The sequence below is a fragment of the Artemia franciscana genome, chromosome 20 (genome assembly GCF_032884065.1).
Source record: "Artemia franciscana chromosome 20, ASM3288406v1, whole genome shotgun sequence".
Classification (NCBI taxonomy): domain Eukaryota; kingdom Metazoa; phylum Arthropoda; class Branchiopoda; order Anostraca; family Artemiidae; genus Artemia; species Artemia franciscana.
The window spans coordinates 754,522-769,646 of NC_088882.1; the positions used below are offsets into that span (position 1 = coordinate 754,522).

Here is a 15,125-nt window from a genome sequence, read left to right on the forward strand (position 1 = left end):
TGATAAGTATGTGTGGAGACGACCTGTCAGTCGATGATGTTGAATTGAAAAGAAGTCGATCTGAATGGCGGCTTGTAGTTAAAACGAAGTTCAAGGCAAACAGCATTGCCTCTTCTATCAACCAGAAGTGGAAAGTGCAGAAGCTACGGTGAAATCCCCAGTTTTTATTGGCGTGATCAAAAACATTCCGGCTACATATGATGCCGATAAGGTGAAAAACTGCGTTTCTGGTTGCGAAAGGCAGAGCAGTGTGGTAGAAGTCGAACCTATAAGTTGTACTTTTCTTCCCGCTATCAGCTAGGTCTGGCCATGAAAAGTCTTCCAAAACTAGAGTTTGAACGTTTTCCGATTGAAGAGTTTGTGTACCTTCCAAAACGATCCTATAGCTCGGTCACGTTTCAGCGGCGTGTTCCGCCCCCCAGGTTTGTCCCCGTTGCGGTGTCCTTGGCCATACGTCAAATGCTACTACCCCCCTGCACGAATCCAAATGGCTGTGCAGCATGTAAATCGACAAAACATACCTGTCAGTCATTCTAATGTCCTGAGATGAAAAAGCAAATTGGAAAGCAAAAACGCTCCGATGAATGAACAGCATGCAAGTACTAAGATTGTGTCGTGGAACATGAACGGAGGTGTGTCTCACAGAATCCCCTCAATTGAAGAATCATGTCAGCGAGGCAATATTCTATGCATCCAAGAGCATCTGCTGACCAGTGATAGTCTCAGCCTGCTCAAGTTTTCAGACAATCATACATTTTATTTTGTCCCAGCAAAGTCTTGTCAACGTGGAAGACCCTCCGGTGGACTAGCGATCGTATGTAGCTCTGCAGTTGATTCCAAGAGCCTTCATACAGCTGAAAACTTTATGGTTATAAAAGCTAGGAATCTTGTGATCATCAATGTCTACCTCCCCACAAACTACAGCGACGAAGAATCAGATAACCGATTTTCGAAGGCAGTGCGTGCTCTTGCAAAGTGCCTCAAGACCATTATGTTGTCCAAACTGGAATGCATTATAATCGGAGACTACAACTGTGATCTAGCTGAAGACTCGTCTCCTCGGTTCCAGTTGATCCTAAGCACATTGGAAAATCGGTATCGTGTGCTTCCAAAAGACAATGATTTTACTTTCGTACAGTAATTCGTCAGTATTGAACTAGTTTCCAAGGTTACAGCATATAAACTAATCGGATTATCTTTTCACATTGTTCATGATCTGAGCTAGCTACTGCTTTGAATTAAATGTGCTGTTACGAAGTAACTTGCAATTACTGAAATAAGTTTTGCAAATAGGGAATGAAATTTTTTAAAGGAATATTTATTGTGGAATTGGCAAATTGTGGGCCCTCTTTGGAAAGTGCACTGCTCACTGATACGAAGGAAAGTATTTTAGGCCGACTTTATACAGGTTGGATTTGAATCCACTTGGATGCAATAGGGAGGCTCGGCCCTCACATAAAGATAAGTCTTTTTGCTCTGTTTATCGACTTCTAAAAATAAGATACTGTTAATGACGCAGCGTTTCAAGCAGTTTGATGTTGCGCTAGCTAAATTCAAGAACTACCCCCTATAGCCAGTGAGAATTTTGCAAATAAGAAAGGATTCGCACGGAAAGTCCACTTATCTGGTGTTTTGTTACGGTAGTCATGATGAATTTAGGCTAATAGAAGCGAATGTTCAAGAATATAACCCTAAAATGATAGATTCATCCACGCCTGCTGTCAAAAATGCAATTGTGGAACTTGATAATACCCCGAAGTTTATAAGACTCTTTCTAAGACTTTTTTAGCCCTGAAAGCAGGTGATAAATTGGGGTCTAACTCAGTTTCTTCAAGTATCGCTCCAATTTATGACAAATTAGTTGCAACTGAAGCTCAACTAGAGAAGACAAGAAGTGATCTGCTGGAAAATATTACAAAGAAAGTGACTGAAAAGTTCAAAGACCCAAGATCACTGAAAGAGGCTACTGAACTGATAGTCAGCCAGGTTTTTGATTCAGTCACACTCGAGTTTAATCCAAAGTCTGTAAAAATTGAGCAGACTCTAAGTAGTCTGAGAAATCAAATTGAAAATTTGGAGGAGAGGATTAGTAGAATAGAAAAAAAGCTTGATGATTATGATCAAGAGTCCTTACTCGATAGTCTTGTTTTTCATGGGGTAAAGCAGTTACCTGGTGTAGACACTCGTACGACAATATCTCGTATTATAAATAGCAAAATGTCTGTGACAGACGTCTCCTCTTCTGATTTGATTAATGTATACCGTCTCCGATTGAATAATCCGACTACACAGCATGAAGAAAGGTCTATTAGACTTGCTCCAATCGTTGTTAAATTTTCTGGCAAAGATGTGGCCCGTAGAGTGTTTAAAGCAAAAGCTCAACTTGCTTCAACTGGTGTTTTTGTATCGGAGTCTCTAACTAAACGTCGCCGGGACATTTTGAACGCAGTGAAAGACAAGTATGGTCAACGAAATGTTTGGTCAGATCAGGGTCAGATTTTGGCAAAGCCTAGTGCAGGGTCAACAGTCATGAAAATCCGTTCTATTACCGACTGTATTTAGTCTGATTTGTTATGATTTGTGGTTTTTTACATTTGGTTATTTTGTTGTAAGGTTTTTGCTTATATTTTCTCCTTTTCTTTTTCTTCCGTTTTTATGTGTATTTTTTCTTTCTTGTTTTTTTTTCTATTTAGAGAGATTTATTTTGGTACGAGATTTCATTTAATCTCGCTGCGTCTATACTGGATGATTTAATGAGCCGACCTTTTCTCCTTGAACAGGTTTTGTCGGCACAAATAGCAAATGATATTGAACCTTGTATGAACCAAGTTAAATTTAAACAGTTGAGAAACGGTGCTTATGTTCAATGTTCGCAGTTAAGCCCCGCGGAATCCGATTTACTGAGTTTATGTGCCTGGAACTGCCACCTAACCACGTGTTATGAGGATGTGTTGCAATTTCTCTCTGATTCTCAAGGTAAAGTTAGTTTTATTGGTATATGTGAAAGTTTTTTGAGTCAGGAACACTCTGTCTCATTGTATTCTTTTCCAGATTATAATTTGGAGATTAAAAACCGGACGTCACTTTATAGAGGGGGAATTGCGTGTTTGATTTCTAAGTCGTTGACATACCATGTTAGAAATGATATTGATGTTTGGATAGAGGGTAAATTCGAAAGTTTTAGTCTGGAATTAGATATGGGAAGTAGTAAATTTTTGATTAGTGTTGTGTATAAACCACCAAGTGCTAGCTGGGAAGAGTTTGAACGTGGGTTTGATCAACTTGCACGTGCAGTGTCTCGGACAGGTTTAGATTTTATTTGTATGGGTGATTTCAACTTTGATCTGCTTACATTGAATGGAGCGAATTTTTATTTTTTTAATTTGATGGTTTCTCATGATTTTTTCCCCATAGTAAATATTCCAACACGTGTTACGAGTCATTCAGCCACTCTTATTGATAATATTTATCTGGACCGTAGTTATGCCGATGTGGTTCTATACCCTTGTTCGGATCATTTCCCAGTTGTTGGAGCGGTACCTCGTGGTCGAATAAAAAGAAATAAAATAAAAAAAGTAATGACTAGGTCATTGAAAAGGGTGAATTTACAGAGGTTTGGCGAAGAGTTGAGTACCATTGGTTTTAGTGAGATTATGGATATGAAAGATAACGCTTCTGGTGCATTTGATCGTATGATGGGGGTCGTACAGCCAATAAATGATAAGACATTCCCAGTGAAATTCTTGAAACCCCGTAAGTGTGAACCCAGGAAGACCTGGATAACTATTGAAATTCTGAAAGTGTCAGATTTGAGAAATCAAGCGTATGTGGAATATTTAAATAGTGAATGTGCCATGAAACTGGAAGAATTCAAAATAATACGCAACAAAGTAAACTCGATGAGAAGAAACGCTAAAAAAGAATATTTTGCCAACCAATTTAGTTTAAATAAGGATAATACTAAAAGAATTTGGAAAGTTATTAATGACCTATTGGGAAAAAAGAAAGAAGCTCCACCTAATTCGCTACTGATTCAAGGTGAACTTGTTAATGATGAAATAAGTATTACGACTAAATTTGCTGAGTTTTTTTCAAGTGTTGGGCAAAATGTACAGGCGCAAGGGTTGGTGAACTTTAATAATGATTTAATGAAAGATGAATTTGTGGATGATAGAGGAATCGGAAATGAAATTGAATTTCAGCATTGTACTGGAGATGAAACTCTGAAGGTTGTGAAAACAATCAAATCGAATTCAGCAGGGACAGATGGCATTAATCTGAAAACTTTTAAGTCAGTGATGTGTTATTTAATGCCATGTCTAGTCCATATAATTAATCTTTCCCTCCAAACCGGTATATTCCCTGATGCGCTTAAAAGGGCAAAAGTAATCCCCCTTCACAAAGGTGGCTCTAAGCTATAAATTGAAAATTATAGACCCATATCAATCCTACCCTTGTTTTCAAAAATATTTGAAAAAATTGTTCATAAAAGGCTTTATGATCACCTTATGAAAACGAGGATGTTAAGTGAAAACCAGTATGGCTTTAGGAAAAGTCACTCGACGTCGGACGCCGTGCATTCCTTTTGTGATATTGTAAACAAATTCTTTGAACGTGGTGAAATCCCTTTGACCGTTCTTATCGATTTTAGAAAAGCATTCAATACAGTGGATTTTAATATACTACTCAAACGTCTACAATCCCTTGGAGTTCGTGGTAACTCTTTAAAGCGGTTTAATAGTTTTTTAAGTGGTAGATATATTCAAGTTGCATTAAATGATGTATTTTCTTCTCCTTTTCAAGTGAGGTGTGGTGTACCTCAGGGGTCTGTTTTGGGACCACTTCTGTAACTTGTGTATGTTGATTCAATGCGTTTCTACTTACCTGAGTGTTGTATTACGACTTTTGTGGATGATACAGCTTTAACTATGTCTAGTCAATGTGTCGATGATATGTTGTTGAAAGTTAATAGGGTATTAAAGGCATTTTTGTGTTTACAAGTTTGAGCCTTTTGTCAGTGAACGTTTATAAAACTAATTTTATGTTTTATAGGAGAGTTGGTAAGCCTCAATGTGTTGATAAAAAGATATTTTTTAACGGCAGGCCTTTGTCACAGGTTCATGAAGTGCGATATTTCGGGTTCCAGCTTGATTGTAATCTATCTTGGAAGAACCATGTGATCTTGTGATCTAATAAAGTGATCTTGTTGCAGCTAAAGTTGCTAGAGGTTTGAGAATTTTGCGTCGATTAAAGCATGTTTTACCATTACCAGTTCTTTTATTATTATACCACACCATTGTTGCGCCTTATATTTCTTATGGTTGTGTCCTTTGGTCTAGTAATTTCTATGCAAATTTTAAAAGAGTGCAGATCCTACAAAATAAAACAGTACGTCTTCTTGGTAATTATGTAGAAAATGTGAATGATACCACGACATGTTTTAAGAAATTATGAGTGCTTAATATTGGTCAGATTCAAGATTACCAAGCTGCTGTTTTTGCGTATCGATGTTGCAATGATGTATGTCCTCCAGTTTTTACCAGTTTTTGTCGAGTAAATCGTTCACTCCATGGGTATGAGACTAGAGAGGCAGATAATTTTATTGTTGAGTACCGAGACACCACACGTGCAGCTTTCGGAATTAGGTATTTAGATCCGGCTATTTGGAATGATATCCAGAGGATTGCAGCCGTCCAACATCAGGCTGTTTGAGCCTTCCCCAGGGCGGTTGTGTGTATTTATAGTTTTTGTAACTTAGTAGTTAATAATGAGAGTTCATATATATACTAGTGGTTCAGTCTCGAATATAGATCATGTCGCATGCACATTAAACGTGAGTGGTGTGCTAATTTGGAAGTCACTCCACCGACCATATCCCCATTGGAGCACGTGTTAATGTGTGTATTCCTAAGGGAAAAAGTTCTTCACAGTGGTACGAAATAAAGGATTGGTTAAAGGCCGACTTTTCTCTTTATCAGACAGTGCTCAACAAGACGCTGCAGAAGATAAATGTACCATATAATCTCCTACAGACCAATGTGCAAAGGAATATCCAAGAAACTTCAATACAGGTCAATAGCTTTTGTGCTGAAATCACCCATGCCCTACTCACGACGGAAAAGGCTGCTATTCCCGCTAGGAAAACTCGTAAACATACTGAGATCCCTGGGTTCTCAAAGAATCGAGAGCCAGTGAAAGCGTGTCAAGATGCTAAGTTTTGGTTCTCGGTATGGAGGGAAGGCGGTCGTCCAAAATCCGGCGTGTTGAATTGTCTCCGTAAACACACAAAACGAAAATTTGAGAAAGCCCTCAAGCAGCATCGTACAAAAGTGAAAGATGAATATACAGAGAGAATAATCAACGATCCAAGTCGTCTATGGAAAGATCGCGTGAAAGACCGCCAAGAAACGCCTAAATCCATGCCTTGTGACCCAAAAGACTGGCGAGCCTACTATACGAGCGAATTTAGTGCTGCAGATCCCAGTGTAGCAAGGCCATATATCGAGCAACTTGAATCTGTTCTATCAAATTCGAGTTTTCCGGACTTTACCGTAACTGTTTCAGATGTAACTGCAAATGCCTTTAAGTTGAAAAAGAGAAAATCGCGCGGAGTTGAAGGTTTGTGTGCACTTTACCTTGTGAATGGTACTAGTGTTTTATATGAAATGTTAACATTATTGTACCAGATCATATTCGTTGTCGGTATTGTGCCCGATGTTTTCTGTAGAGGACAACTTACGCCCATCCTGAAAAAAGGGAAGCCAGCTAAAATATGCTCCTCCTATCGCCATATCTCATCATTATGAGAAAGAAATTCCTTTAGGTGATTCAGCTGTTAAGCCATGTGAGAGGATTACCTACCTTGGTTTACCAATCGGTCGAAGCCTCTACTCGATTAGAACGTTGCTTTTACGACACGTAGAGGCGAAAATCTGGATTGCTTACGGATCAATCATTGGTAACAGACATCGATTCTGCCGTAGATTTCTTGCGTCACTATATAGTGCCATTGCCCTTCCACATGTACTGTATATAGCACCTTTTTAGAATCATTTGTCGTCCGCCCAATGTACAAAAGTAAGAGTTCTGTTTTTTCGATTCGGGAAGTTCCTTCTGAGACTCCCTCCGTGGACGAAGAACTCGTATATCATGCGTAAATACGGAGTGTCCGATCCAACAGTTTGCATTAACCGGGTCGTAGAGAATTTCCTGGAAAAGGCTAAGGAAAGGACGAACCCATTTCTAGCTATCATGTGTCAGTAGTTTTGTTAGTGTACATAGTGTGTGTTTACTTATGGTTATGTTCGTAGTGTGATTTTCATTTTTTTTCCATTTGTACTCCAATGTAATTTTAGTCAATTTTCGGGTAATAAAAGTACTTACTTACTTACTTACTAAGCAGTATATCCTTTTTAAATCTATTTTTTAGGGTAATCTATGCTTGTTTTTTTGTGTGTGTATGCTTAGGTGAATTAATATGTGCCACAGGTGTCTACTAGTCTTTAGAACAAAGAGAAGCATTGCCCGTACCAAATACTCTTCTTACAAAACATTCATACAGATTTTGATTTTAGAGCACTAATTACTAACCTCATTTTAAATATTCATTTACACATACTGCAGAACCTTAAACATCGAAAACGAAGAGATGTTTTTTTATTTTCTTGACTACAGCGTATTTAAATAATTTTTTTTTCAAAAGCTCTGTAATTGACAGTTCTTTGCCAAAATTTGCATATAGTGTCAACTACAGTCCGTATTTTAGGCATAAATTTTCACTTATTATTGAGCGTTTGGTAACAAATACCAGCCTTTTGTTTTGAACCAATAAGATATCACCCCACCCCCTCTCTCAGGCTTAGGTAAAATAATCCCCTTGGGAATAACCCTAACAAAAGACCCAGGCAGCCTCATCTGCCTTAGCTCAACTGAACGGCAGCTGTCTATCATTTTCGTTATCCTCTTTAGTGTTCTTTTCACAAAATTTTACAATTTGGTAAAATTCAGGTGAAACTTTGGAAAGATATAATTCTAACATTTTATCATTTCTTTTTGGCTAGGAAAATCTGTTTTGGGTAAGAAGCATAGAAACATCTAACTAACAATGATTTTTTAATAACGATTTTTTGGAGAAAATTATTTTAAACCTTTTTGTTCTTTTGTATTAAAAAATGAATGGAGGGGGACTAAAGGAATAGCTTATCATCTATACATCCTTTCTGTTTCATCGAAGAAAATAGTTAGGATTTAATGGGGACGTGAAATAGATCAAGACTTGTGTCTACTGCTTTCCTATTTTATCTTAAAATGACAACTTTAGAATAAAATATGACTTTTCAACTTCTCCAATTGAAAGCGAAAAATTATACTAGCTTTTGAACTAAAAGCAAAAAATTGTCACCAAACGTGGCAAACCTAATTATGAGGGTTGCCACGATGCTGATGATACACGTGCCGGGATGAAAGAAAATTTGGCTGTGCTCCACCGGTCAATCTATATTCAGCCATACGTTTTTGCAGTGATCTGTTGATTTCGGTTTGCTAAGCAAGCTAACGGGCAAAGTGACTTTGTAAAAGTTCTTTATCATAAGAGCTTGCAGACAGGGTAGGCAGTGATAAATATAGAGGGTGGATGGGGGACCTGGGCCCTCAAAAATACCCAAGATTTTTTAAAGACCTTTTTTTGGCAGCAGTCTTCTTGATTTCTCGTAACATAGTTAGGTGATTTATTAGTAAAGGCTCACAGCAATAATAACTTTCTCTTTTACAGATGTTATTTTGCTTTTATATATGTTCTGTTAGTAATATCAAACAGTTTGTGGTAACGAAGTTTCAAGCAAAGTGTGACTTGGCCAAATATTAACCAAACACTAAAATGCTGAATCTTGATAAACATGCGTATGTTAAAATAATTGCCCTTTTATGTTAATGCCACTAAACCTCAAGCGCAACGAGCCTAAGAAAACAAGTCTCATTTCATAAAAAAAGGGGAAGGCACCTTTTAAAAGGCCAGGTATCTTAAAATAGATACATATACAACTAAATACAATACCTTACAGAAGCTTATTGTAGAGTTTTGACCCACCCATCTCCAAAATGTAGAATTTTGTGTTTTCCCCTGAAGAATGGTCATAGATGTGTTTTTTCCTTAGGAGTGATCATAACAAATTACTAATCATAGAAGATCAAGAGAGGGCTATTTTTGTCATTAATTTACTGGTTCATTTTTGTTTTCTTTTAGGGCAAAGGGTCTGATGAAAATACATAAGATATAACTAATGACAGTAGATCCATGACATAATAATAAAAGATCAGTTTCAGTTTGTAAAGGATAAGACTGAAGTAATTTTAACAACAAAATCTGATATTGCGTCCAAGGTTACAGAGGGACAGTCTAAGCTTGTAGCCCCTACTCAAAATACGAAAAAACCATCCTACGCTGTCGTTGTAAGAAACCCACCCCCGGAGCTCAGCGACCCTATCCTTCGCATGAAGAAGCTCGAAACGTTGGATGGTCACGACGGAATCATAAGTCTAAAATCTAAGCCACATAGCAAAAGCTGGGTTGTGATGGTACGCGATAAGCGCTCAGCCGACTCGCTTGCTGAAGCTGTTACTAGCTCCATCCCTAACGTTGGAGCCAGAGTGATTGATAAAAAGCCTTTAGCTGTGGTCCGGGATATACCCCATAATTATTCAAGAGCTGATTTGGAGGCCTCAGTGGAAGGACTTATTAGTGCTAGTCAAATCGGCGACTCTCGTACTTTTCGCCTCGAGTTCGTCGACAAAACCGCTCTGAATGCGGTTCTGGAGTCGGGAATCCGTATTGGATATGAAATTTTTCGCGCTAAGCCCTTTCAACCCATTCCGCGTCGATGCTTTCGCTGTCAAAGTACTGATCACCTGATTGGAGCTTGTCCCAGCTCACCAGCACATCCCAAGTGTTCCAGATGTTCTGGCCCTCATGTGAATTCCAAGGAAAACCCTTGCCAAGCCTCACCAAAATGTGCAAATTGCACTATGGAACACGTAAGTTTTAGCCTGAAATGCAAAGTTCTCCGATCGGCTCTCAACAACGCTAATAAATGAATGCTCAAACTCCGTTTAGCTTTGTTTCCCTTAATATTAATGGTACAAAAGACAAGGATCTAGTGATAAGTGAGCTACTTGAAAATGATATTGTGTTTCTACAGGAGCACCTTCTCTCTAAAGTGAATGTTGATAGCCTAAAGCGTTCTCGGACCCATTATACCTTCTTGAGAGCCGCCCAAAAAACCCGTGGAAGACCATCAGGAGGTCTGGCCATCTATTTCAGACACAAGACTCAGCCGATATTATTGCAAAGCGACGCTAACATCTTAGCGATAAAATGTGATGATACCGCATTTATAAACATTTATTTCCCCTGTAATAAAAAGACTGTGCAGTCATTGTCTAGTTTTTCACAAGCATGTAATCGCCTACGAACACTACTTAGCGACCTTTCAAAACAAAATACCAAATGGGTTCTCGCCGGTGACATGAACACTGACTTATTATCTAATTCCGACCGATCTGAAATCTTTCTCGATTCACTACCTGGAGGATTCCATCTTGCTGATAAAGATCTTCTATTTACTTATATTCACAATCGTGGTGGTCTTACTTCCAACCTTGATCATGTAATTATGTCAGATTCAACTCTACTTTCATCAATAGTTCATGTGGAAGACTCTAAAATCGACGACGATCATTTACCAATCACGTGCCAACTATCTTGCTTCATGGCGACCTCTGTGCAGCGTAACTCTCCCAAGTGGTTCTCAAAGTTAAATTGGGAAAATACCAATGTTCCACTTTATGTATTGACATTGTCCCAATTATTATCATCTATTAAAGTGCCTTTCCACTTATTGCAAACATCTGTATCTACAACTTCAACGCGGATAGATATCAACTCGTATTATCAGCAAATAGTGTTCTGTCTAAAGTCTGCCGCTAAAACAGCTGTACCCTCCGAGTGCGTGCGAACGGGTACTCGCAATCCCTTTTGGAAAGTTGATCCTAAAGTGAAGATAGCTAAACAAAAAGCTAAATTCTGGCTCCGTATGTGGATAGCCTGTAATCGTCCTTCTTCTGGTTCAGTACATCAAATAAAACAGAAAACCAAACGAGAGTACAAATATTCCCTGGGTAGAGCGAGACTGAATGCCTGGGATGGTCCTTGTGACAAGAAATCCTGGGATCGTGTTATAAACAGTGTTAAGTGTTCACCTCCAATTAATTCGTCTCTTCGGCTATGTGACTTCGTTTCTCATTATAAAAATATTTTGCTTTCGTTTAATATTAATCTCCAAAATCATTTTACAAAGCTTGTAAACTCAATCCTCCCAATTCGTATCAACCAATCTCAAGTGTTGTCGGTGGAATCTGGTGTTATACTCCGAGCTCTTATGCAAGTGAATAAGTCTGAGTCTCTCGATAGTGATGGTCTTTGCTTCAAGTTTTTTGCTTATGATTGTCCTGAACTGCTGAAGCATTTGCAATTATTGTTTCAGATGTGTTTGGCACAGTCCGTTGTGCCAGATAGTTTTTTGTCCGGTTGTATATCTCCCATAGTCAAGAGGGGTAAGGACCCCAGTGCTTGCTCTAATTATCGTCCTATCACTGTGTCATGTTTTGTTAGTAAGCTATTTGAATATGTACTGCTACCGGCCATTAACTCCAAGTGCAATTTTACACCCTTCCAGCTTGGTTTTAGAAAAGGTATGGGCTGTTTTCAAGCTCACCATATTGTGGGTCGGCTAATGAAACAAGCTGTTGCTCAAAAAAGTCCCCTGTATTGTTTGACTGTTGACATATCTAGTGCTTTTGATAATGTAATTCATTCAAATGCTTTGTTTTCTCTAGCAGCCTCGGGTGTTAACCTTCCTATTGTTTCCGTGCTTAAGTATTGGTATACTAATTCTTCAGTTAGGGTGAAGTGGAATGGTACGGTAGGGGAGTACATTCCTGTTAAAAAAGGCGTTAGGCAAGGTGCCGTGTTATCCCCGAGCATTTTTAAATGTGTTTTAGCTTCGTGTCTCCAACGTCTTCAACCGTCAATTTTTTACAATGATAATTTAGGCATTAGTCACGTTGCATATGCTGATGATGTTCTGCTTCTTAGCCGGACAAAAAATAGTCTAATTACCAACTTCCACCGGCTTTCAGCCGCACTATCCACAGTAGGCCTTTCAGTTAATGCCTCCAAATGTGAGTTTTTGTGTTTTGGAAGTCCTCCACCAGCATCACCTCTTTGCTTGGGTTCTTCAACTATACCATGTTTAGCAAGTATTAAATGGTTGGGTCTCTCTTTTTCCACGTCACTTTCGTCTACTTGCTCCGCTATTACGTCCAGCGTGCTGAAAAGTATGCGGGTTGGATACGCGAAAATTTCACCAAATCGTGGTCGGTATAACCGAAATGGACTATGTCGTCTTTATTCTAGTTTTTGTGCCCCTGCTGTTTTTTTATCTTTCTGGTTTTGCTTTCCTTCTTCGCAAGAAGGATACAAAGAAAATACGCTCAGGATATTTTAAGTATTGCAAGTATTTGCTGCGTCTGCCTCGGTGGTATCGGAATCATACAGTCGTCTCTAAATTTGACATCGTTGATGCGCCCTCGCGACTGAAACATTCATCTAAAGATATATGTTTTAAAACTCGGCAAATGGTCGGTGTTTTTGACCCTCTTTGGCCATTTTTTGATTGGAGGTAATTTATTTATGTTGTATGTCGTTATGCTGCTATGTTATTTATGTTGCTATGTTTTTTGTCTTGTTTTTTCTTTTTTTGTGTGTTTACTCCACAGTTTAATGTACTTTGTGGGTAATAAATAAATTATTATTATTATCTAAGTCACTAAAAATTATCAGACAGTCGGTGGAATTCATTGCCCCCTCCAATAAATTTTGGCTATAGACACTTTTGATCGGTGCTAAGCTAAGTCTACAAAAAAATAATTACTTGTACTTTTTATTCACAATCTGTATTTTTCTGCCTTTCCATCACAAGACAAATTCTTACAATTGCCACTAAGGCCCTAATTTCATATTTTCTTTAAGTTTTATTTTGCCGTGCTATGGTGCCTCAACCCCACAAACACGAAGAAAGTGGAAGTTAATAAAAATTTTAAAATTTTACTTCAGGATATTCTATACTATACATGCTGCCAATATTTCTAGAGTATTCTAAAACTACTTCTTTTTCTTATTAATTTAATTTGTCAAACTTTCTCTTTGACTTCTCAATTTTGAACATAAGTGCTTTTTTTTCCCAGGAGAATTTTTCAGCGTTTTCTAGAGGGCGGCAGGCATAGACCCCCCTTTAAATAAATGTAGTGTTATCTATATTTTATTTAGTACAAAAGCTGTGCGCCATCTATTACGATATAAAGCCTAATATCTTTGCTCTGTTATTTAGATATTGAATTGAAGCTGTATAATTTATTGAGACATTGAGCATATTTGTCTAGCAACTAGCAAAGGTGATCTTTCTATTAGTACCCTTTACTAATAGTCCATAATCTACCTTATTAGTTGATATAATATATATCATGTTAAAATTGTGCAGTATTACATCCATTTTGGTAAGATCTTGCCTGATCTTGATGAATTCTTAATATTTTCCAATTCCTAAGAGAAACCGAATCATTCAAATTTGATTGACATAGGTAGGCCAATTAAATTAAGCTAGTAAGGTCTAGAATTAGGCCTCTTCAGAAGGAGACATGCTAGAACAAATAGAAAAATATTTTTAGATTGTAATCATTAGGCTTTGCTTATTCTTTGCAGGTAGTTTCTGTTCTGAAAATTCATCTCTAATTCCCATTTAATGGTCTCATATAGCCCAAGGCTATGTAAAGAAAATAACCAAAATCATGGTGAAATTTTTAGCCTACTTTAAAAGATTAGGTTCCTTAAGTCCTAATATAGCATAGCCTATGCTTAAATAATAGGATATGGCCTAGGCCTATATATAAAAAGCCCCTAGGGCTATATAAGGCCACAAGAGGAGAGAGGCTTTTAATGAATTGTTGAAAATGGGAACCAAACTATTGTCTAAGAATGAGCATAAAATTGTGTCTCTTTTTCTTAAGAGGCTCAATTCTCAACCTTTACTGATTAAGCTTGCTCTGCATTCAGAGTCATATCTTTTAACCAAGGATTGGAGGTTTGGATAACAAAGGTGGTTTTGGCTACATTGCTTTCCACCTAAAAATTCTCAGACCAATTAGGTTAGAATCTAGGCTACTTAACCCTGCTCCTTTCCAAGATAAAAAAATTATGATCTAGTTTATTTTTTTTGTAGCTGCAATTAATGGAACTCATAATATAATGGCCACAGAAAGTATAAATGTAAAATCATCCTGTGTGCCAACAAATGTGGACACTTAAGCTAAGTTAAAACCCTAAAAATGCCCAAACTTCCAGGTCATGCATGCTGATGCCTTGAAATTTTAGGCAGGCTGGGATTTACACAAAGGTCCAGGCCTAGGGGTTGCAGATAAAACACCAAACAATTTTTCTTGACAAAAATTAGACTGATGTTTCATAATGCACAGAGGACAAATGACCAAGCAAGGCCATCACACCTGACAATACCAGTCTGAGCAGCTAAGGCAAAGGGTATTGAAAAAAGAAATGAAAATAAAATGTATACAGTCAGAATACTTCCATCAGCAACAAATCAAAAACAAAAGTGAAGAACAAAGAAACATATGGTTCAAAGATAAGTGGCAGCAAGAATTAAAACTATCCAATGACAAAAGTGAAGAACAAAGATATATGCAGCTAAAAGATATGCCACAGCAAGAGCAAGGAAATCTGCATGATGTATGATGTGGTATTGAGAATTACAAGCACTTCCAAGAAAGTAAGTATCTGAAAGTGTCAAAAATGGAGTGAAAACAAAGAACTGTACTGTTAGAAGACAAGCAACAGCAAAATTCAAACAAGTCAAAAATGAAAGTGAGGAAGAAGGAAATATTACATCAGAAGAACAATGCCATCACAATCTCTTGACACCAACAAAATGTAATGTAAAACCCAGAGCAAACCATCAAAGATGCCATAAACACCACAATTGTATATTACAAGTCATTGG

At 37.8% G+C, this 15,125-nt stretch overlaps 2 protein-coding genes across 4 annotated transcripts in view; both read left to right on the top strand.

Moving 5' to 3' along the window:
* Positions 1-3,197: 3,197 nt before the first annotated feature.
* Positions 3,198-4,421, top strand: LOC136040317 (uncharacterized). The gene has a single exon (XM_065724559.1). The coding sequence runs from the start codon at positions 3,198-3,200 to the stop codon at positions 4,419-4,421; it is 1,224 nt and encodes a 407-aa protein (XP_065580631.1).
* Positions 4,422-13,394: 8,973 nt separating this feature from the next.
* The window catches only part of LOC136040247 (eukaryotic translation initiation factor 4E transporter-like), a 102,490-nt gene continuing 100,759 nt past the window's right edge, over positions 13,395-15,125 (top strand). For 2 of the 3 annotated variants that reach the window (XR_010620651.1, XM_065724458.1), the window contains exon 1: positions 13,586-13,692. The gene's annotated coding sequence lies outside the window, so the exon portion shown is untranslated. Of the gene's footprint in view, positions 13,507-13,585; positions 13,693-15,125 lie in introns of those variants that run through there. The other variant, XM_065724459.1, reaches the window with a different exon arrangement.